The following is a 20839-nucleotide window of genomic DNA, read 5'->3' as shown; positions in this document are numbered from 1 at the left end:
TCTGAACCAGTTGCTGAAAGTCTGTCGAAAGGGATCTGGGTCTCAGTACGGGCGGTTGTGATGAATGTAAAGCACAGACGTTCCTGCGAACAGCAGCTCGAAGGCGAGCAGCGGCGCCAGGACGGCAATCCACCGAACAGTCAGCAGCCCTTCCAGTCGCAGAACAAGCAGGACTTGGAACGCAATCATCAAGGCGAGAAAGCCCGCGCGCAGAGCGAGCTGCTTGGCTGGGATGGAGTGGTTGCGCCGCCGTCTGCGCATCCGGACGCACAGGATGCAAGCGACGCCATCGAATATCCAGCAGGGGATGAACGCTATCGGCCATGACATGCGATCGGGACTGTCCAGCTTGACTGCGACGAGGACGGTCAGCACGAGGAACAGCACTGCTCCGAGTGCTTGGAGCGACATTGTTTTCGACCCCGACTTGTCAACGACCGAAAGCAAATGAGAAAGACGAGTGATTGAATCTCACAAATAGTGTGTCATTCCAATGGGTGAAACGCTACAGTACAGCACACTCCAGCTGATCGGCACAATCACAGCAATTCTGGGAAACAAAAAACGTTGAAAGCTTGAAAGCTTTGGTCCAGTTCGACTCGGTTTGGAATCGCCAGCTGCTAGCTCAGTAATCCGCGCGATTTCTTGCATGTAATGCTACTGTAATGCGTTTGTTGGTATTAAAACGCACACAGTTTAACTCAGTCTTTTTGCAACAACCCCAGATGGAGAGTCGAGCACTGAGCCGCCGCTCCGCGGTCCAGCAGGCAAGTCGCCCTCCGTTCGAATCCCTCTTCTGCATCAAAGCGATAGTGCCATGCCTGCTTTTGTTTGACGCATGCAGTACGGGGCGCGCTGTGTGTCTGTGCAAACTGAACACCGAGCAAAGAAGGACTCGCTCACACTTGCTTCCTTCTCCTCCCGCCTTCCCGCTCACCCCCTTCCCCCACCCCACGCCACCTGATTGCCATTTGCTCGCTATCGTCTGCCGTGTCAGCATGCCCACGCCGCGACACCCGCGGCTGCACCACTTTGCGCTTCTCGCTTTGGCGGCAAAAGTGAAACAAGTGCATCTTGATTTTTCCCGCCAAAAAAAAAAAAAAAAAAAGGTTTATCGTTCTCCCTCTCCCTCTCTCTCGCTGCTCGGTTTGGCTGTTTCTTGCTCCGTGTGTGAATGCATCGAAAGCAATGACGTCTACGCATCCCATGCAGTCACGCATGGCGTCAACTGCTGCTCTGGTCTCGAGTCGCGGCGCTGTTTCGACTCAAACTCAAAACTCGAACGCCCTTTGCTTGCGCGTTGTTTGCGTGCACGTTTGACTTTCACTTTTTGTTGTCGGTCGCTCACTGAAACCAACCATTGTCATTCAAAAACCCAACCATTTGTGACAGGAGTGCAAGCGCTGCCACCAGAAGATGGGCCACCTCGATCGGGCTGCGTTCTCTGCACACGTTGAAACATGCACAGGCAAGCAGCCAAAGCCAACGCGTCTGCCAGCTGCAGCTCGCGCGGAACCGGCAACGCCGACAAAGCCAGCCGCCGAGGACGATGCACCACCATCCGGTATGGAGTTAGTTTTCGCCTTTTTGGTTGAGATTGCTCTTGTGGCAGCATGTCTCACCTTTTTTTTTTTGTTGTTGTTGTTGTTGCCGTGAAACATTCTCCTCATTTGGGATTGGCGACATTTCGCATACAACCAGACGCGACGCGCGAGGTGTTTGGCAGCCCAGCAAAGGCGGTTCAGAACACGTACGGCTCTGCCAAAGGGCGGACACCCGTGTCCAGCGCAGCTCTTGCCTTTGATGCGCTCGTGCAAAGTCCTGGCGCTGGTGGTTCCTCCGCCAAGCCACTGGAACATGTTGCTGCGGCAGTCTCTGTCGTGGATGCTGCAGGCGCAGCCGAAAACGAAGATGCGGAAGACGAGAGCGATCGTTTGCAAATCATCCTCGGAAACCTCGGCGCAAAGATTACCCCGCGTGTCATCGTCGGCCAAACGACCCATCTCGTTTTCCGCTCTGGGCAAAAGGGCTGGCTGAGGCAAGCTACAGAAAACGCAATTCCCGTCGTCACACCAGAGTGGGTGTATGCTTGCGAGTCGGGTAACTTGGTCGCCGACACGGACCAGTACCGTGCACCTGACGCCGCCCACCTCGCTGGAACCAAAACGGCAGTTTCCAATGCGACAATGCCACCGACGAGCAACGCTGCCTCCGCTCCTGGTCAACCGAGCGACGAATCAACCCCACCGAGCGACGAATCAACCCCACCGAGCGCTCCCTCCAGCTCCAAGACCGCAGCAGCAGCGCTTACTTCGCTTCGAGTTGTCACAGTCCTGGATGCTCTCGACGATGCCCCGCAGAGCATTGCACAAGTGCGTGGTCAAGAGGAGCAAGTGGAGAAAGTCGGCGACCAGGAGAACAACGATCCCGCAGAGTCGAGCAAGCTTGCCACCCCTCCAAAGCGTGGTCGAGGCCGTGGCAAGGCAGCTCCTACAAACGCTGTTGCAGAGCAACCATCACCGGTACCCATCAATAGCACAAGCGACGGCGCAAACGAGGAGGTCGCACCCCAGCCCGCCTTTGGTGACGATACTCCGAGCAAAAGCCCCCGCGGTCGAAAGCCCAAGGGTTCTGTGACCTTTGCTGATGCTCCTGTCGTTGCGGACAAGACGAGTGTCCCGTCTACCGCTTCTCCAATGCAAGTGGATGACGTGCAGCAGACGCCAACAACAGGTGTCAAACCCCCGATCAAAGTGGTCGAGTCCCCAGCAGCTGCGGAGGCCTCTACATCTGGCTCGTCCCCTCGTACCGCTCAGCGGGCGCGAAAGCAGACGCAGATGCAAACAACCCCCGACAGCGGAGACTCAAAGAAAGCGGTAGCGGCACGCGCCCGAGCCGCCTCCGCTGCTGAATCTCAAGCTGACGAAGTCCCCGCTGAGCCAGCAAGCTCAATCTCTCCAGTTGGCGTGTCTGCGCGTGGCACGCCTCGGCGAAAGGCTGCCTCCAAGAGCTCTATTGTCGAATCGGACGAGGTTGAACATGTCTCTCCGAGCAAACGAACTCAGCCCCAGCTTTCTCCTGCCAATGTTCGCCGACCTCGTCTGGAGCACAGCATTGCTCTGACCAGCCTGGATCAAGAGTAAGACGCAAAAAGGGTTTTTGGAATGGGGGGATGCCTTTGCACTGCGCTTTGGGTTTTAATTTGCAACCCATTTTGTGGTACTCGATGAATGAACAGAATCCGCGACACAATCGAGGCTGGCATCGCTCACCTCGGAGTGTACGAGCTGACTGATGATGTGCGCTTTGACACAACGCACGTTGTGGTGGGTGAAGCCCGACGAACACTCGCCGTGTACAAGGGTCTGGTGGCTGGGTGCTGGATTGTGAGCCCTGACTGGGTTTTGCAGTCCATTGAGGCCGGCTCGTGGATTTCCGAAGAGCCCTTCGAGATGGAGCGCGCCTTTGAGTTTGCGCCAGTCTACCGCCTCGAACAGTCCACAACTCACGACGAGGAAGGTGAACCCGAACCGCGATTGTTTCAAGGGCTGCGAGCGTTCATCTCCATCGAGTGCAACCCTCCCCGCAAGGAGCTGGCCGCCATTGTTTCTCTTGGAGGCGGCGAGGTGAGTGTTTAACGGGTTGCACATGCTGTTGTGTCCCTGTTCTCATTTTAATGTTATTTCCTGCATTGTGTCTTGATTGGGTGTTTTTATCCAAACATGACAGGTGGTGGACAAACTCGAAGATGCTTCTGCTTGCATCGGACCGACCTCTGCTCGTATTCCCTCGAAATGCGTCCATCTCAAAGAGGCTTGGTTGTTGGGTAAGGAACGGCCTAGTTTTTGGTTTTGTTTTTCTGATTATGAACTGACATGTCGCCTCCCCAGACTCTGTTCTCAACCACAAGATTCTTCCGCAGTCGCCGGCGGAGTTTCGAGAAAAGGTCGCGACCGAAATGTTCCTGTAGATACATGACTGCTGAAACTTCTGTTTTTAAAAGAAAAAATGCTCGTGCTTTTTTAAGATGCCTGAAACAAATGACAACCGATATTCCAAATCAAACTACAATATTTGCCGACGAGCACGTTGTCGCTTTGAGAACCATGTTCAGATCAAGCAGTTTGTTAGTCGCTCTTGGGAATCAGCCCGTTCTCCTCGGGCTGCAGCATGTCCTTGACAACGGCCTCGACAAGCGCTTTGAGGTCCTGTTCAACCTTGGCAAAGTCCTCCCTGACAAACCGAGCCGAAGTCAACACCATGAGATACAGTCATCAGCGCTTGCAGTGCTTTGGGATTGTCGTTGCGCGACAGAAACGGCCGACATCTTACACGCTGCTTGCGTCGCCACGGAGCTCAGTGTAGTACTTGATCTTGGGCTCGGTACCGCTGGTACGGATGGTAATGACAGCGCCGTTTTCAAACGTAAACGTAACCATTTGGCTCGAGGACGAGGTGGGAAGCGTAGCCTGCATGAATTGGCACACGCGTCAGTGCTTTTTTTCTAGGCACCATGGACATTCAGATGTCTCACCTTGTTTCCGGGCTTGGAGTTGTCATATCCAGTGGTAAGGTCACGCACGTGGCGAATGGCCACGCCACCGCAGGAGGTTGGGTACTGCAGAGGAAAGTCAAACAAAAAAAAAACCACAACAGAAAGTCAACAAGTCATGTTTGAGCGGACGGTTCTCGAAGGTTCTCGAAGGCCAGCGCACTGACCTGCTCGTCTTTGCGAATGCGTTGGAAGATTTTCTGGATGGTGGGCTGCGAGTAGCACAGATAGTACGAGTTCAAGCTCGCAAAGTAGCCGTACTTCAGGTACAAGGCCTCGAGCTGCTGCATCAGGGTGCTGCCGCGGCTGTAGAGGTCGTTGGCGATAAGGCCCATGACTGCAGATGCGCACACGCCGTCTTTGTCAAACACGACAGTGCCCACGGAGAAGCCTGGTCAAGCAGGGTGAGGTGCCGAGGGGTCAGAAGCTGGTTATTTTTTTTTTTTGACAATTGATCGGTTGTTTTCATGTTCTGCCCAACTTACCAATGGCCTCCTCAAAGGACATGATGATATCACGGCCAGCGGCGTGCAGTTCAATCACTTTGTTGCCAATCCACTTGAAGCCCGTCAGAGTTTCTTCGAAATAACAGCCCTCGACTTCCGCCATCCGTTTGAGGAACTTGGATGAGACGGTACTGGCCACACAAGCCGCGTTCTCTAGGGAAATTTGGTCACAGTGTGCGACGAAACCACGGTAAGACACGATTTACCAGATCTGTGACAGATACAGAAAACGGCCACTTACTAGCGTCGGCATGCGTCTTGAGATACTGCTGGAGCAACCAGCCAGCAAAGATCGTTGCAATCTCGTTTCCGGTGAAAATCTTCCACGATCCGCTGTTGTTTGCAGCACGTGTGATGGTCAGTTTGGAGTCAGGTTGTGGTTTCATCATGCGAAATCGTCGTTTTGCACTTACTCGGGACGACGCTCCGCCACTGCCAGACGGTCGGCGTCGGGATCGTTGGCAACAATCACGGGGCTGTCGTTTGCATTGGCGGTGCGAATCGACAGGTCCTAGCCGGGAGAACAAGCAGCAAGATGTCAGAAGTGAGCGTGAGCGTGAGAGTGGACGGAAATGTGAGATAAAGTCAATCAATCATGCCATACCAACGCGCTCTTGCCCTCTTCGGGGTTGGGGAACTTGACAGTCGGGAATTCAGGATCAGGATGAACCTACACAGCGCAGCAAGAGGCGTTCAGCCGCAAAAATACCAACGGGTTTGAGGACGAAACTCCGGAAACTCACCTGCTCCGCCACCTGAACGAAAGGAGGCAGTCCAAAGGTTTCATAGGCCTTCATGGCAAACTCAAGACCGACTCCGTGCATGGCAGTGTACGTGATCTTGATCGCATCGCGAGGCGAGCTGACAGAGTCAAATGGAAGTCAGTTTCCGTCAGAGATTCAGCGCTGTCAAACCATGATCATACGATGATTGTTCAACAGTCCATACCCTTCAATGGAGTGCTCGCGGATGGCGTCCATGTACGACGCTGTCACTTCGGCGAGAGGATCGACCACGAGAGCTCGGAAAGCATCGTTCGACTCGAGCGCGCTCACATCCCATGCCGTCGGCCAGGGCTGCAGGTTCTCCTCGATGTGCGAGGCAATGCCCTTGTCGTGCGGGGAGATGATCTGAGGGCGGGAACAGGGCGCGGCGAAAAAGTCAAAAACAATCACCCAATTCGCACGAGCGGCGACCTCCTACCTGAGCACCGTTGCCCCAGTACACCTTGTACCCATTGTCGTTCTTCGGGTTGTGCGAGGCCGTGACCATCACACCAGCCGCTGTCTTGTACTTGCACACGGCAAACGGCTGCGATACGTTCCCAACGCCGAAAAATCGTCGAAAAACAATTGTGAGTGGCGATGATTATAAACCCTTTGGAAAGTACCTGGATGACTGTGTGCCAGAAAACCGGAGGCTAACAAAACAAGAGCCATCTTACAACAAACGGGGTCGGGCAGATGGCGCTGAACAGGTAGACTTTGATTCCACGAGCCACGAGCGCGAGAGCAGACAACTGAGCCCATCGCTGCGAGTTGTGGCGAGCGTCATAGCCGATGGCCACACCCATGGACTTGGCATCGGGCTGGACGTCCTCGACATATCGAGCAAAACCCTGAACATGGAAAAAAGTGAAGCGTTGTTTGTCAGCAGAAAGCTCGTCCCAACTTCCCTCAAGAAACCCGTGCCAACTTCCTTCATTGACATCGAGATCTGTCAATACCTGAGCAGTTTGGATGATGGTGACATCGTTCATGCGCGAGTATCCAGCGGCCATCGCAGCGCGCAGACCTAGAATGAGAACGAGGCCATGCAGCGTTGAGCAATCCCTCAGCAAACCTCGGAGAATGCACTCTGCATCCTGTACACAACTCGATCGAGCATTTGCGCACAGCCAGGCCCGTGCTTTGGCGCTAAGGTGCGAGGATGCTCGTCGAGTGATGACCCGCTCCTTACTCACCAGCAGTGCCAAACTCCATCCGGGCGTCGAGGCGGGTGTGCAGCTCGGCCTTGTTGCCGGCCTCGACGAGATCGGTGATTTCCTTGCGCGTCTTGGGGTTCTGCGGCGCAGCAATGGTGTTCAGATCGGCGAGTGAGTGAACTGTTTGGCATTGAATGCAGCACACACAAGTCGATCAAGCAGGTGCACTCATCGACGGACCTGGTCAAGCGACAGCCACTGCTGCACGAGTTGATCGAGCGATGCGTCACCGACGGAAGGGACAGACATGGATTTCGCGTGAAAACTGGATGGGATTCAAAAAAAAAAAGAGTGTGCGACGAAGCTGAAGCGAGAGCGGCAATTGTTGGTCGTTTTCTGGTGATGGTTTTGTTTTGTGTGATTTGTGCAAGAGAGGGTTTTTTGGTGAATTGGATCAACAGTGTCTCGCAGAATAGCACAAACAATCTGCAAAGTGTTTGACTTGCTTCTTGTCATAAATCGACTAGGAATCTGCCCACCAGCACATGCATCTAAGGGCTTGTAGCTCATTTGGTAGAGCGCATCGTTAGCATCGATGAGGTCAGCGGTTCGACTCCGTTCAAGTCCATTTTTTTGTTTTTGCTCGATTTTTTTTTTTTCGCATTTCGTCGTTCCTTGAGAGCATTTTTGTTTTGGTCGTTCCAATCGAACTGCCGGTCTATTGGAGTGCTTTCGCTTTTTGCACTTTATTGACATACAGCGTGATCGGGGGCAGAAAATCGATGAAAACAGGGATCGAGAAGAACGCCAACTACTTGTTCAACGCCGACTTTTGTCTGGTGCGCATTGTCAACTTGGCGCCATCACTTCCGCAAGCGTTAACATCCCTATATGACAAATATCATTATTTGTGCTTTTCCGTCGCCGTTGCTAGGCGTAGACGTGTAGTTACCGAATTATTGCACGACAAAGTTTCAGCGTGTTTTGTTAAGCTGAATCAGGATGACCACATGGCTTCAGCTCCATGCCATTTCCACGGAATGATTTTGTCGACATTTGCTACAACGAGTGATGGTTGGATTTCGTCTGGGAGCAGTGGTAAAACAGGGTAGGTTAATTGGCGTTAAGGGCCGACTGGAAACTAACGATTTGCGGCGGATCGTTTGTCTCGGATGGCGATCGCAGCAGAGCAACTCCTCCCTGGCAAACAATGATAGCTGGCATATCACAAACACAAAGAGAGCTTGCCATACACGCAATAGAGGGATTCCGCAGCTTCTTCTTGACCGCAATTGAGCTGTTTGTCAGGTTTGCAACCAGAGTTGAAACTTCTAGTTTCATAGGAAAGTGCTTTTATGTATTGAGCTAGTGCACAGACGCAACAGGTGACATTTTGAAAATCCTGGCCACACAAACGATCAAAGAAGGGCGAACAGGAGCTAGAGTTTGCTGGAAGTCCGGCAACTCTGAGATGGAGCACGATTGCATTCCCATAACACCCAGACTCAGACAAGCAGCATAAATAAAAGCAAACAGCCAACAGCGAACAAGGTGCTATGCAGCTTACACGTCTGCTCCGATCGGCACGCAGAGTAATACAGCCAAAACGGTTGCTCCGAAAAGCGTCAAGCTTGCTCGAAATTGTGCCGAGACTCGCAAAGTCGATCTCTCCCGCTTCCCTCATTCACCAAAATCGCTGCAGCGCACATGCAGACTGAATCAACAAACAAGCGCATCCGGCGGACGAGCCTGCAGCCAAAGTACAGAACGGAACAGTACTCCGAGCACAAAACGCTTCTCGAAACTCTGTTCCGAAACTCTCGAAATCGATTCTACCAATTCCCTCGTTCACCAAAAATCATCGCAGCACCCATGCAGATCCAACCAAGGACAAATCGCATCCACGACGCAGCACCACAACACAGCACATCTGTCGCACAACAAACCTGAGACGTCTTGGCACACAGCATATCCGGCTTTTTCGTCTTTTGCTTGCTTGCTTGTTGTTTTCCAGAAACAGCTTGGCGAAAAAAAAAACTACTTATTTCATCACAAATCAATTCTGGAAACAAGTCACTCTTTTTTGGTTGTTGCTGTCGGGTCGTTCGACGTTCACTCTCAAACTTCAGCAAACAATGCCCGGCGAAATCACCGTGAAGGCACGCTTTGGCCTGGACTTTCGTCGCTTCACGTTCCAGCCCCCCACGACTGCACCCCTTGCATCTCTGCGCGCGCGCATCGGCTTCTTCTACCAGCGCAGCAACGTGGAGTCGCTTGTGATTACCGAGGCCGACTATCCTGAGCTTGGCGCGCTGTCGACCGACGCGCAGCTCGAGGCCGCCATCAACCGCGCCGGCCGCGACGTTGTCGGCAACCGTGTGATTAAGCTTGTGGTTGTCGCTCCCCACCAGCAGCAGCAGCAGCAGGCTCAGGCGCAGGCTCAGCAATTGTGCTCTGACATGTCGTCATCGTCGTCGTCGGCATTGGTGTCGCCGCTGCCCGCGCTCGCGTCCCTCGTGGCCGCCGCCGCCTCAGCCGTGGCCGCCGCCGTCAACCCCAACCCTGCGCCGGCGTGCAGCCACCAGCATTCGCAGCAGCCCCAGGACGGCTCGGCGGGCAGCGGCAGCAGCGTCAGCAGCAACAGCGGTCCCGTCTCGCCAAAGCTCACGTCATCAGCCTCAGCTGCTTCCTTCTGCTCGTCCTCGACCTCGACCTCGACCTCGGCCTCGGCCTCCCCCCAAAACAAGGCGGCTGCGACGACCACCACGACCACGGGCGCCGTGGCTGCGGACACCCAGAGTGCCAGCGCGACCGCGAGCGAGATTGTAGCGCTTGCCGTGCCCGCCATTGTGCGCGGCGTCCTTGCCGCTGTCTCTGCCGCCGTCCCTTCCGCCTCCACCACCACCGCCGCCGCCGCCGCCACAACGACCGCTTCCGCCACGAATGCAGGTAAACACAATTATCGCAGCGTTTGAGCTCAAAACAAAAAGAGAGACAAAAAAATACAAAGCAAAAGACCAATTCGAAATCGATGATGAACGTGAAGCGTTTTTTTTTCGTTTCTTTTCTTTTTATTTGGTAAACAAAATCGCTTTCGGAGCGACTTTCGGTATCGGTTTATTTTGATTCGAAACCATACGAATTTCCACTATTTTGCCCTTGTTTTGCTTTGTTTTTCTTGACTTTGGATTTTCCGTCACCAGTTTTTTGTTTTCAATTTCCTTTTTCATCCATTTTTTTAAACTGTTTTTTTTTTTTCCGTTTTTTTTTTTTTTCGTTTTCTGTGTCTTTGATTCAACTTTTGAGCCAATTGCACTCAACCCCCATGGATGAATATCTGTTACAGGTGCGCTCCACCCGCGCGTGCAGTGCGACGGCTGCCGGAGTGCCATTCGTGGCATTCGCTACAAGTGCGGACACTGCTCAGACTTTGACCTGTGCGCCGCTTGCGAAGGCACGGTCGCGCACGACCCGACCCATCTGTTCATCAAGATTCGCCACCCCATTGTTGGCCGTCAGCTGTCGACCCAGGAGCCGCTGCTGCCCCCGCTCGTGAGCGAGTACGCGACCGACAGCGACCTCGAGTCTCAGAACGCTCACGTGCACGGCCACCGTTCTCATCACGGACATGGTCATGGCCATGGCCACCATCGCCACCACCACCACCAGCATCAGCAGCAGCAGCAGCAGCAGCAGCAAGCGAGTCATCCCCAGACTGGCCAACGCCAGTGCCCGTATCTTGCTCAGAAGGAACGCGAGGCCGCCACGCAGGCGTTTGTTGCCGTGGCCAATGGCGCCCTGCCCACCTTCACTCCTGCTCCCGTTGCCAACGTTTCCAACGCTGCAACTCCGACGTCGACGACCCCGGCTGTTGTTGCTGCCGCTCCCCTTCCCGTTCCCGTTCCCGTTCCCGCTCCCGCCATCTCGCCCTCGTCCGTGTGTGTGACCTCTGCCCGCGCCCCCGAGCCTGTCCAGCTGCCCATCATGAACATGACCTTTGTCGACGATGTCAACCTGCAGGACGGCTCTGCCGTGGTGGCCAACAGCGAGTTTGACAAGTTCTGGCGTCTCAAGAACACTGGCACTGAGGCTTGGCCCGAGGGCACTCGCATTGTCGAGGCGACCAGCATTTCGGCCGCGCTGCGCTGCGCCCCGAACGCGCCAGTCCAGAACCTGGGCGGCGTTGCTCCTGGTGCCTTTGTCGTGGTCGGCGTCAAGCTGGTTGCCCCCGCTGTCGCTGGTCGTCGTGCTGCCTACTTCCACCTCGCGCATGGCGAGCCCGCGCAGCGCTTTGGCGACAACCTCTGGTGCGATGTGCTCGTGACCCCCGCTCCCGTTCAACCGATCGCGCCTCCCGCTGCCGCCGTTGCTGCTCCCGCCTCCGTCAAGGCTCCCGTCGCTGAAATTCCCCGCTCGCTGCCTGCGCCCTTGATCCCTGTGCCCGCTCCTCTTCCCGTTGCATCTGCTGCCACCACTCCTTCGGTCGCGAGCGATGATGACGGCTTTGTTGTTCTGCCCGGCAGCAACGACAATGGCGACGATGAAGCTGATGGCGACCACGACCATGACGACGACGACAACGACGACGACAACGACGATGGCAACTACGACAACGACGAAGAAGACCTTTCGCAGCTGCGCCTCAGCATGAACGCGCCCGAGCAAGTCCAGCTCCCTTCCAACTCGCCCGTGTTCTCTCCTTACGTTTCTTCGTCGCCCCAGCTGCCCCCTCACCTGACTGCCGTTTCTCAGCCTGCTCCAGTCGCTGCCCCTGCTCCCGCTCCTGCTCCTGCTCCCGCCCCGGTTCCTCAGCCGATCCGTCCCGAAGACGCTGTGCTCGTGCAGCTGTTCGAGATGGGCTTTATCGACACCGATCTGAACCTGCGTCTCGCTGCCCAGCACCACTATCAGCTGAATGCGATTGTGCACGCCCTCCTTTCGCACCGTTTCTGAGCGTGCCATACCTTTTGCTGCGTGCTTTTGAAATCGCATGTGAATGGAACAAAAATCCGGACCCCCCTTTTTTTTGTTTGCATTTTTTTTCGGTTCCTCCTCCTTTCTGTTTCGCACCGCACCGCATGTACATTGCATCATAATAATACACTTGTCTGTTTTTCTACCGATGTTTTTCTTTGTTCCAATCCAAAGCACTCGAACAACACCATAACGACAAAAACTCGACCCAAACTTCGTTCAACTACAACAACAAAAAACCTTAGTTCAACAACAACAACACCAACCACCAAACCTTATTCACTGCTGGAGCTGCCAGACTCATCCAGAACATGCTCAGCAACCACACCGAAATGGACATTGGTGTCGGCCACGACCGGCGCAGCAGCCAGCGCTGCAGTCATTGGGAAGGCTGCAGAGCGAAGCGCAGTCTGGATGGACATTGTACCAGAATGAAGAGCAGAGCGTGGGCCTGCAGGGGCAGCGTCAGCAAACTGCTCTGGAGCATGGTGGAGGATCTTTTGCGTTGGCCCATCAGCCACAGCGAGCGGATTTGCTGCACTTGAGAACATGCTTGTCGCAGCAGACGCGAGCGCCGTCTCGATGGAAAAGCCACCGGCCTCGGTCTTGGGCTTTTCGGCCGGCGACGCGACAGACTGGACAGCCTGCTCTGCGGCATGCGTCACCGCACGCGCGGAGGCGCGGGCAACATCGGTCGCACGGCGAGAAGCACGGCGCTGGGCGCGACGTTGCCGTTTGTGGCTGGCATTCTCCACGTCCGTCGTGTCCACAAGCATCTTGCGGCGAAGGCGGTTTTGATCGAGCAGCGCAAAGCCGTGCAGGGTGAGGTAGTCGCTGACGCTGCCGTACCGGAAGCGCAGGTACTGCATGAGATGCAGCATTGTCTCTCGGCGAGCGTGGCGGAACTCGTCGGCCAAGCCCACACCGCAGATTTCAGTCCGCACGCGGTCCTCGATCGGGCGAAGTCCTTCCTCGGTGGCAGCATAGTCATCGGCAATGTCCTCATCCGACACGCCGAGCAACCCCAACACCATCGCAATAATAATGCCGGTGCGATCCTTGCCGTGCATGCAGTGGACGAGGGCAGGCAAGTTTCCCGGAAGCGCGAGCACGGCCACCGCACGAGCAATGTTGCGGCCGCAGTAATCTACAAAATCCTCGTACTGTTGGGCAATGCCGCGCTTGTTGACAACCGAGTTGAGGACTAGCGTGCGCGCGTTGTTTGTGCTAAACACCTTGTCCATGATGCCAAAGCCAACAACGCCGACCTTGGTCAGCATGGGAACTCGCGCCCAAACGGCGTTGCGAATAAAGCCGAGGCCAATGAACTGAATGTGGTACTTTTTCCGCACAAGGCCCTCCATTTCGATCAGCGACATTCTTCGCGCTTGGAGCACAGCGGGAGGGGAAAGCGTCATCGTTTTGCCAATCGCACGAACCATGCTGTTCTGAGACGAGCTGTTGGACAGGCTGCCGCCGCCGACAGACTGCCGCGAGGAACTGGTGGACAGCCTTCCATCCGAAGCTCGCGGCTGGGGCGAGCCAGGAGTCGATTCTGATGCGACTCCTTCAGCAGTTGAAGGCGCTGTTTCGGCATTTGCACGGGATGCGCACTCTTCGCCCGCAAGAGTAATGGCGTGGCAGGTCGGGGATGTACCTTCCGCGACAGCACTTGGGGCGGGCGTGGGAAGGGGTGCTCCGGGCGGAGGAACCACGTTCATCACGTCTGCGTGAATGTGGCGGGACACGGCCTGGGGCGCAAGAATGGCAGCCTCATTCCTCGTCGCGGATTGCTCAGGGCCGGCTTTTTCTGCAATAGTCAGCAGATTGCTGTTGCCAGAGAGTTGCCGGTGGTGCCGACGATACCGGTGGTCTTCGGGCACATAGTAGATGGCATCGAGGAGGCGCGGTCCAACAATGCTGCCAGATTGCGCCGTGCCTTCCTCCTTTCCACGCAGGTCAATGATCGTTTGCAGATGGATGCGCTCGGTCAGCATGGCCACGTCGTTTCGGGTGGCAAAGTCCGGGCGAGACGAGCGCAGGAGCTGCCCTGGACGGACGGCAAAGCACGGAAACTCGACAGAGGCCATACCGCCAATGTCGCGCACGTTGGGAATGGCCTCGGTCACAACAATGCGATCGGCCAGCGGGACGGACGACGGCCTTGGCAGGTTTTGCAGCAAGGCAGACTCGCGCCTCTTCTGGGCTTCCGCGCTGTGCAGACCCTTCTCGTCCGACGCGTGAAGGCTTCTGCTCACCTTCATGGCCTGGCGGAAGGCAAAAGTACGTCGCCCGTCGCGCATTGCCTGCACGTAGGCTGACTCGCGTGCAGCTCGTCGGAGATCCACGCGCGTGCCATACGCATCGTCGTCATCATCATCATCGTCGTCGTCGTCGTCGAAGTCATCGGAGCTGCCCTCCGTGTCCGTCGCGGCTGAGTTGAATCGGCTGTACTTGGCGGAGTGGAGCGATGAAGGCCTGCCCTCTGCTCCGTGAACTGCTTCTTGTGCGTCGTCCCGCGGAAGAGCCGTCGTGGAGGTCGCAGCAGCGAGTGACGCTCGTGAAGTGTTCAGATTGGGATTCGGCGGGGATTTCGGCCTCAGGGAGTTGGCGGCGGCAGAAGTACTCGACAGCGCATCCTGCGGCGCTCCAGTCAGCGCACCCCAGAACGATCGCCGCTTTGGGAGGTCTCCCATGGGCGCAGTGGCGGTGGCGGTGGCCGTGCTGGGGCTGTTCTGGGAGCCGTCGGAGTTTGCGGGTGACGCATTTCGCGGCGATTGGGTACCGGCAGTCGCTTCCGTCAGGCTCAGCGAGCTCTGTCGTCTGCTTGGTGACACGTGCAGCTGCATGCGCGTTGTCAGATGGGACAAGTGCGACGGCGTCGGAGGAGGCTGTTGTTGCTGCTGCTGTTGTTGCTGTTGTTCCTGTGGTTGTTGTTCGCGTTGCTCAGTCGCAGCAGGCAGTGCATCCGAGCCGTCCAACGGCGACGCCAATGGGGATGCTGTCGTTGCTGCTGCTGCTGCCGTTCTTGTTGCTGCCGCTGCTGGAGCACTTGCACCAGTGAACGCGGGCGACTGCTGTGACAGTGGCACCAGCGACCCGGTCGGAGTGCTGTGCAACGACACGCCACTTCCTCCTTCAGCAGCACCGCCCGCAGAGGCAGGAGAGTGCGCGGCAGCACTGTCCGGAACCTCGATGCTTGTGCTCTCAACTGTTGCTGCTGCTGCTGCTGACGACGACGACGAGGACGTGGCTGGAGCGCGGGTGGGGGTCGCGAGGTCGGCAGGTCCGACGGCGAGCGATGCGGCTTCACCAGCCATAGCTCAATGAAGAAAGCGTTGAAGGAAAAAAAAAAAAAAAAGATGAAGAGAGTGCTATTGCTTCTTTGTGTCGGTATCCAAAGCGAAACAATCAAGAATCGGAAAAAAAAAAAGAGAGTACATTACAATGAATAGCGGGTTGGTCAAATACAAATCATGTCATAAGAAAACGCAAAAAAAAGAAATGTAACACCTTCAACGATCAGCGACCCATTGGCTCGGGCTCGTACACGAACGTCTTGTCGAGCGCAAATACAACACCATCTGCACGAACGAGTGACAGCTGCGCGACAGTGCGCTTGCGACAATGCGTGGATGCACCGTTGGTGAATTCGGCAAACGTTGGCGGAGTGCACATCAAGAACTCCTCGCAACGGTAGAGCGTTTGGGCAGGTACATCGTCAAACCACACTCGCAAGTTGGGAGCAAAGTTTTCACCATGGATTTCGACCATGCGGCGGTTTTGCACCTTGACAAACTCGACCAACGGAACCGGCGTGACGGGACCACTAATTGGCTCTGCAGGCTCGCAGAAGGTATACTGCACACGTTCTGGTTGCCAACAAACGAAAAGAAAGAAAAAAAAACATCGTCAATGAGTGACCATGGTTTCTGTGAGGAGACCAAAGGCACAAACATACCAGAGCTGATGATTGTCCAAGTGTTCATGTCTTCAATGCTGTCCAATTGCCCCGAGGGCCCAGGTTTTAGCTTGACCAGACCCAAACCGTCCGAAATGAGCGCAAGGAAGGTGTGCTCAGCAGACTGAACCTGGAGGGCGATCTTGTGAAGCTGAGAGACGGGCTCGGCTGCACAAAAAAAAAAAAAAAGAGGGTACAAGTGAATGCAAAAAAGTCACACCGACAAGCATCAAACAAACAAAACCAGAATTCAAACATACACGCAGCGTTGGTGACGATGGTATTGCGTTCGACCTTGCGAATCGACAAGACATCAGAAGTCAAAGAGCTGCTTGGATCTTTGAGCACAACAGACATGCCGTAGTGGATGCTGCCGTCGTTTGTCGCCGGTGGATCTGCGCGACAGAGCAAATACAGTGAGAACATGCGTCAGAAATTTCCGCAGATGAAGGGGGGGGGCGGGGAAGTCGACATGAAAACAAAACCAAAAAAACAAAACAAAAAACAAAAAACAAAACCAACTTACCAATCAACATGACAACAAACGATCCCCACTTGTTGGAGCTGGCGACCAGAGAATTATCGTCTGCTCGCAGATACTTTGTGCTGACAGTCTGGGAGCGGATGCGGTTGAACAGGGCGACCTCAGAGCCCGACTTGATCGTTACAGCTGTGAAGGCAGTCGGGGAAGGTGAGCACTAAAATTCAAAACACTGCAAAACCAACGAGCGTGCGCACATACATTCAATGCTCTTAAAGCTTTGCTTCTTTTTGGAGGGCTTCGAAATAACCTTGATGGGCTTTGACTTGAATACGCCAAACTCTCGACCAGTGTATGAAAGAATCTAATCAACATTCGCAGCGATGAGTATTTTTTTTTCTGGGCATCCACGTGTCCTGCTCGTCGCCAGCACGACTGGAAATCTGTACCTTGACATAAATGCAAAAGTTCTTTCGCTTGTCTGCATCGGAAATGAACAGGGATTTCGCAGCACCAAAGCCCTCTTCCATGGCGAGGGGCTGGAGATCGTTGCCGGAATCTTCAATTCCAATCAAAACGGACGGCTTTTGCCCCTCAGGACCGTTCCAGCCTTGGCCAGAGAGGTAGACACTTGGGGGCGGGCAAAAGAATCTGCAGGGCGTTGTAGTCAGAGCAGAAGAAGAAGAAGTGAGCGAGAGGCGTTTGCTCAAAAGCAAACACAAACAAACACAAGAAAATCAGCATGGTTCTGCATCCTCACCGCTTCTCATTGCCGTAAGATTTTTGCGCAACACGCGAGCTGAAAATAACGACCGACATGTTGGCTTGATCAGCACGCTCAAAGTAGGTGCGCATTTCAGCACTGTTTGGAATTCGGACAAGCAAAAAGTTCATGAGCAAGGGCGACACCAACAACCCACTGCAGCAACCAAATAATCCAAAGAGACGTACCGTGAGGGTTTGAGCTGAAGCCTGTGGATGGACAAGCCAACAAGCCAACAACAACAAAACAAATTATCAAGCCCGAAAACGTTGGTGAGTACTCGCAAATCAAATCACAATGATACAAACTAGACGACGTACGAAGGTGGCACATTCCCTGCATACGCCGTTTGCTGCATCGGGGGTGATTGGATGATGCGAGGCTGCATCATGAGGTGCTGGGACGAAGCTTGCTGCTGGATTTGGTACGTTTGCGGTTGCAACTGCTGCATTGGCGGCATAGCTGGCGCCATGTACGAGGACTGAGACTGAGCAGGCACGGGGTGGTAGTGTACTGGCATGAGCAGTTGCTGTTGTTGTTGCTGGGGCGCCGATGGTTGCAGTTGTGGCTGGGGCTGAGATTGGGGTTGCGGTTGGAGTTGTGGCTGTTGTTGTGGTGGCTGTTGTTGCTGTTGCTGCTGTTGTTGCTGCTGCTGCTGCTGTTGCTGTTGAGCGTCGGTTGGCAGGGGCGATCGTGAAGGGGCTAGTGGTAGTTGTTGCTGTTGCTGCTGCTGAGGCTGCTGGACGGAATAGAACGGACTCATCACATGGCCCATGGTTTGATGTTGCTGCGGTGCCGCGTGCATCACCATTGGCTGACCATACTGCGCCATCGCCGGAGAGATGTGCTGGTACTAGACGGTGACACAGCGTAGGATGGTTAAAAAACCCAAACAAAAACAAGCAATGTAAGTCAATTGGCAAAGCGACCCAGTGGTCACACAAGTAGCAGATAGCATTCCACGAAGGTGTGATGGATGGCGAGATGTTGAAAAAAAAGGGGGGGGGGAAGTGAGTGAGTGACGCAGGGTGATGTTGACAACGACATGCAAATGGGTGACCTCGACGAAATGTAAACGAAAAAAACAGCTTTTAGAAAAAAAAAAAAACGAGATCGCCGAGATTCGCTCAAGAGAGAAGAGCGCGATGCAATCCGAGCAAAAAGCGAAATGATAAAAGTAAAGCAAGACAGGAAGTGCAGCCGAGCGCCGGGTCAAAGAGAGCAAGGGGGTCAAAGTGTCACCCTCCCACAACAATACGGCACCCGAACGAAACGGTAAATAAAGGGGGAAAATGTAAATAAAATGTGGAATCGGTCGACCGCGGTCACGCACTCGGACTCTGTGGAACGCACACGCAAGCAAAGCGAACGGACAACAGCACAGGCTTGCGACACACGAGCAACGAACAGGGAGGAGCGAAAGAAAGAGCAGCAACCCCCCTCACAAAAAAAGCGCCGAGATCACGTAAATTAATCCAAAAGCACGCCTTCTCGCGCTCCGCAGATAGACGCACACGGAAAATGACGCAAGTAGGAACATGTTCTAGTGGCTGGTACAAGAGGCAAGAAGCGCGCCCGACTCAAGTCCTCAAGTCCTCAAGTCGCTTTTCAATAATTGCAACTTTCACCAGAACTCGCGGTCTTTGTCATCGTGACGAGCAGAGGATTTTGCTTTCACAAAGTATCATGTTTTTTTTTGCTGCTGATAATTCGTGTGCAATGCTCGACACGACAGAAGCGAACCCCCCCCCCTCAAAAGCCAATGCGCAACAGCAGAGCCAAGAAAGAGTCATAGATCAAAACCAGTTTACGAGAGAAAAAAAAAAAAAAAAAAAAAAAAAAAAAAAAAAAAGCTGGCGCCAAGGCAAAACGGACGGTTTGTTTTTTTGGTGTCTGACAACGGCGGTCGCTGGCAGCCAGAGCCCATGCAGACGAAGCGAGCGTGCAGACAGGGGCTGTGTGTGAGCTGTGAGGGGGGACAGCTGGGTTGGGGGCGGGAAGCGAGGATGGGGGACAAAAGAAAGAAGCCGCGGGCAAACTTACGTTGTACAACAGCAGAGAAGGATCTATCGAGCCAGACTGCGGTTGCGCCTGTTGCTGCTGGGGCTGCGCTTGCTGCTGCTGCTGCTGCTGCTGGGGCTGCTGCTGCGGCTGCTGTTGCGGATGGAGCTGGAGCTGCTGCTGCGCCTGCGGTTGCGGCGGCTGCTGCTGTGGTTGCGGGAGTGCTTGCTGCGACGGCACCCGAGCGATGCCAGTCAGAGGCGCTGCCGGAGAAAGCGCGCCATAGTACATGGGCATTGGCGCGCCAGCGGCCATGGGTGGCGGCGCGTGGTGCACAGGGTGTGAATAGTAGTGCACATAGCCCTGGGGCGGCTGCTGCTGCGGCTGCTGGGGCTGTGCGGCAGCGGGTGAAGCGGCAGTGTAGTGAGGCGCGTAGTTGAGTTGTTGCTGTTGTTGCTGCTGCTGTGGCTGTTGCTGTTGCTGGTACTGGTACTGGTACTGCGGCGCAAGCAGGGCCTGCTGCTGCGGTGTGTCCTCGGAGACGGACAGCTTTCGTTTCCTCTCGTCCATATGTTGCTTCTTTTTCTACTCCTTTGTGGACGTGGGTTTGACGACTTGTTGTTTCAAGGGTGACAGGTACAAGTAAGTGTGAATGTGCGTTCCAAGCTGCTGTGCGACTGGGCAAAGTGGGCTGCTGGAAAGCGAGTAAAGCAAGCGATTAAAAAAAAAAAAAAAAAAAAAGAGTGAGAATCAAAACGAAAGGCGGTGGGAGAGAAATTCCCACTTGCTGTGCCCACTCTCACACGCATGTTGAGGCACTTGCGAGTAGCGCAGAGGGGAGCAGAGGACTGCAGATACACACCATTTCGCAACAGAGACGAGACCCCGCCATCCCCGTCGTGACAGGAACAGAGCAAGCAAAAGTCAAACAGGCTGATAGCGAGAAAATTAAAATTAAAAAACATTCATTTTGGGGTGACCTCTTTGTTGCCTTTCTGCCTTTTTGTTTTGCTGGTTTGTTCGATGGGGGGGGGGGCTTGTGGCTCGAGGCAGGACACAGCGCAGAGTGCAAGTGTTGAAAAGCGACTCGGTGGGAGAGGGGTAGGGTGGGGTGGGTTGCGCGACACAGCGTCCATGTCAATGGGAAAAGCTGGAAAAAAAAACAACAAAAAAGAGTCGGGTGTCGTTTTTGTTTCAACGAGTTCTTTTCCCCCCCGACTTTGCAGAGTCGCATGACCTGGCGGATGTGTGCTGCCGAGTGTCGGTATTGTCTCTTTTGTTTGTTCTTGAAAAATCTTCACACTGTTCTGTTCCGGAGTGTGGCATTTTTCATTTCTCGCCACAACACAACAAAATCACAATAAAACGAATCGCATCACAACACACCCTCCGCGCTATTTGCGGAACTGCGAGGCCAAAACCTGCTCGGTTTACGGCATAAGATCATTGGGTATTTTGGCTAGGCCCAATCTCACGACTCAAGTATTGACGTTTGGGAATTCAAAGAAGGGGGGGGGAGAATGTCAGCAAAGATCCCGGTTTTCGTTCCGTAACTTGTTGATGCCAGTCGTTGGGGTGCACGATTCTCACAGCTGTGGCAGCATTAAATTTACTTTCCAGCGAACAGTCCGTTCCATGTCGTAGCTCGTCCAACCCACGAGATGCCACTCAAAACCA

At 54.5% G+C, this 20839-nt stretch overlaps 6 protein-coding genes and 1 non-coding gene across 7 annotated transcripts; 3 read left to right on the top strand and 4 right to left on the bottom strand.

The window, feature by feature from the left end:
- Positions 1-42: 42 nt before the first annotated feature.
- CAOG_01029 (hypothetical protein) lies at positions 43-411 on the bottom strand (the record flags this gene model as incomplete). Its single annotated transcript, XM_004365843.1, has 1 exon — positions 43-411. One exon carries the CDS (start codon positions 409-411, stop codon positions 43-45), a length of 369 nt encoding a protein of 122 aa, XP_004365900.1.
- A 302-nt stretch (positions 412-713) lies between these two features.
- Positions 714-4084, top strand: CAOG_01028 (hypothetical protein). Its single transcript, XM_004365842.2, has 6 exons — positions 714-767; positions 1393-1564; positions 1702-3139; positions 3239-3626; positions 3730-3826; positions 3891-4084. The coding sequence occupies exons 1-6, from the start codon at positions 726-728 to the stop codon at positions 3968-3970; spliced, it is 2217 nt and encodes a 738-aa protein (XP_004365899.2). The 5' UTR covers positions 714-725; the 3' UTR covers positions 3971-4084.
- Positions 4004-7315, bottom strand: CAOG_01027 (phosphoglucomutase). The gene is made up of 15 exons (XM_004365841.2): positions 7223-7315; positions 7022-7121; positions 6785-6852; positions 6503-6676; positions 6262-6369; positions 6007-6188; positions 5802-5919; positions 5663-5728; positions 5472-5569; positions 5300-5391; positions 5038-5211; positions 4720-4943; positions 4535-4618; positions 4333-4469; positions 4004-4233 (listed from the first exon to the last, which is right to left on the bottom strand). The coding sequence occupies exons 1-15, from the start codon at positions 7289-7291 to the stop codon at positions 4128-4130; spliced, it is 1800 nt and encodes a 599-aa protein (XP_004365898.1). The 5' UTR covers positions 7292-7315; the 3' UTR covers positions 4004-4127.
- A 222-nt stretch (positions 7316-7537) lies between these two features.
- Positions 7538-7610, top strand: CAOG_09326. The gene has a single exon. It is a non-coding gene; the product is annotated as a tRNA-Ala (tRNA).
- Positions 7611-9044: 1434 nt separating this feature from the next.
- Positions 9045-12105, top strand: CAOG_01026 (hypothetical protein). The gene is made up of 2 exons (XM_004365840.2): positions 9045-9931; positions 10329-12105. The coding sequence occupies exons 1-2, from the start codon at positions 9118-9120 to the stop codon at positions 11933-11935; spliced, it is 2421 nt and encodes an 806-aa protein (XP_004365897.1). The 5' UTR covers positions 9045-9117; the 3' UTR covers positions 11936-12105.
- CAOG_01025 (hypothetical protein) lies at positions 12091-15303 on the bottom strand. The gene has a single exon (XM_004365839.2). The coding sequence runs from the start codon at positions 15274-15276 to the stop codon at positions 12232-12234; it is 3045 nt and encodes a 1014-aa protein (XP_004365896.1). The 5' UTR covers positions 15277-15303; the 3' UTR covers positions 12091-12231.
- An 86-nt stretch (positions 15304-15389) lies between these two features.
- Positions 15390-19875, bottom strand: CAOG_08463 (hypothetical protein). Its single transcript, XM_011271733.1, has 10 exons — positions 19205-19875; positions 17482-18014; positions 17350-17370; positions 17159-17260; positions 16848-17049; positions 16660-16762; positions 16444-16587; positions 16178-16312; positions 15918-16085; positions 15390-15828 (listed from the first exon to the last, which is right to left on the bottom strand). Exons 1-10 carry the CDS (start codon positions 19730-19732, stop codon positions 15479-15481), a joined length of 2286 nt encoding a protein of 761 aa, XP_011270035.1. The 5' UTR covers positions 19733-19875; the 3' UTR covers positions 15390-15478.
- Positions 19876-20839: the final 964 nt, after the last annotated feature.

The sequence above is a fragment of the Capsaspora owczarzaki genome (genome assembly GCF_000151315.2).
Source record: "Capsaspora owczarzaki ATCC 30864 unplaced genomic scaffold supercont2.1, whole genome shotgun sequence".
Taxonomy (NCBI): domain Eukaryota; class Filasterea; order Ministeriida; family Capsasporidae; genus Capsaspora; species Capsaspora owczarzaki.
Note: the sequence above shows the minus strand (reverse complement) of the source record. Positions and strands in the feature narration are given on the sequence as shown.

What these genes read in the sequence shown, in the direction of transcription:
- CAOG_08463 (XM_011271733.1), bottom strand. Translation starts at nt 19,732, where the DNA reads ATGGACGAGAGGAAACGAAAGCTGTCCGTCTCCGAGGACACACCGCAG. An exon ending in GCAGGGAATGTGCCACCTTC is followed by an intron (nt 17,371 to 17,481) that starts GTACGTCGTCTA and finishes GTCCATCCACAG; the next exon opens with GCTTCAGCTCAAACCCTCAC. An exon ending in GTTTGTTGTCATGTTGATTG is followed by an intron (nt 16,313 to 16,443) that starts GTAAGTTGGTTT and finishes TCTGTCGCGCAG; the next exon opens with ATCCACCGGCGACAAACGAC.
- CAOG_01028 (XM_004365842.2), top strand. Translation starts at nt 726, where the DNA reads ATGGAGAGTCGAGCACTGAGCCGCCGCTCCGCGGTCCAGCAG. An exon ending in GCCGCTCCGCGGTCCAGCAG is followed by an intron (nt 768 to 1,392) that starts GCAAGTCGCCCT and finishes CATTTGTGACAG; the next exon opens with GAGTGCAAGCGCTGCCACCA. An exon ending in GGACGATGCACCACCATCCG is followed by an intron (nt 1,565 to 1,701) that starts GTATGGAGTTAG and finishes GCATACAACCAG; the next exon opens with ACGCGACGCGCGAGGTGTTT.
- CAOG_01026 (XM_004365840.2), top strand. Translation starts at nt 9,118, where the DNA reads ATGCCCGGCGAAATCACCGTGAAGGCACGCTTTGGCCTGGACTTTCGT. An exon ending in CGCTTCCGCCACGAATGCAG is followed by an intron (nt 9,932 to 10,328) that starts GTAAACACAATT and finishes TATCTGTTACAG; the next exon opens with GTGCGCTCCACCCGCGCGTG.
- CAOG_01025 (XM_004365839.2), bottom strand. Translation starts at nt 15,276, where the DNA reads ATGGCTGGTGAAGCCGCATCGCTCGCCGTCGGACCTGCCGACCTCGCG.
- CAOG_01027 (XM_004365841.2), bottom strand. Translation starts at nt 7,291, where the DNA reads ATGTCTGTCCCTTCCGTCGGTGACGCATCGCTCGATCAACTCGTGCAG. An exon ending in AAGAGGGCAAGAGCGCGTTG is followed by an intron (nt 5,570 to 5,662) that starts GTATGGCATGAT and finishes TCTCCCGGCTAG; the next exon opens with GACCTGTCGATTCGCACCGC. An exon ending in ACTCCAAGCCCGGAAACAAG is followed by an intron (nt 4,470 to 4,534) that starts GTGAGACATCTG and finishes CAATTCATGCAG; the next exon opens with GCTACGCTTCCCACCTCGTC.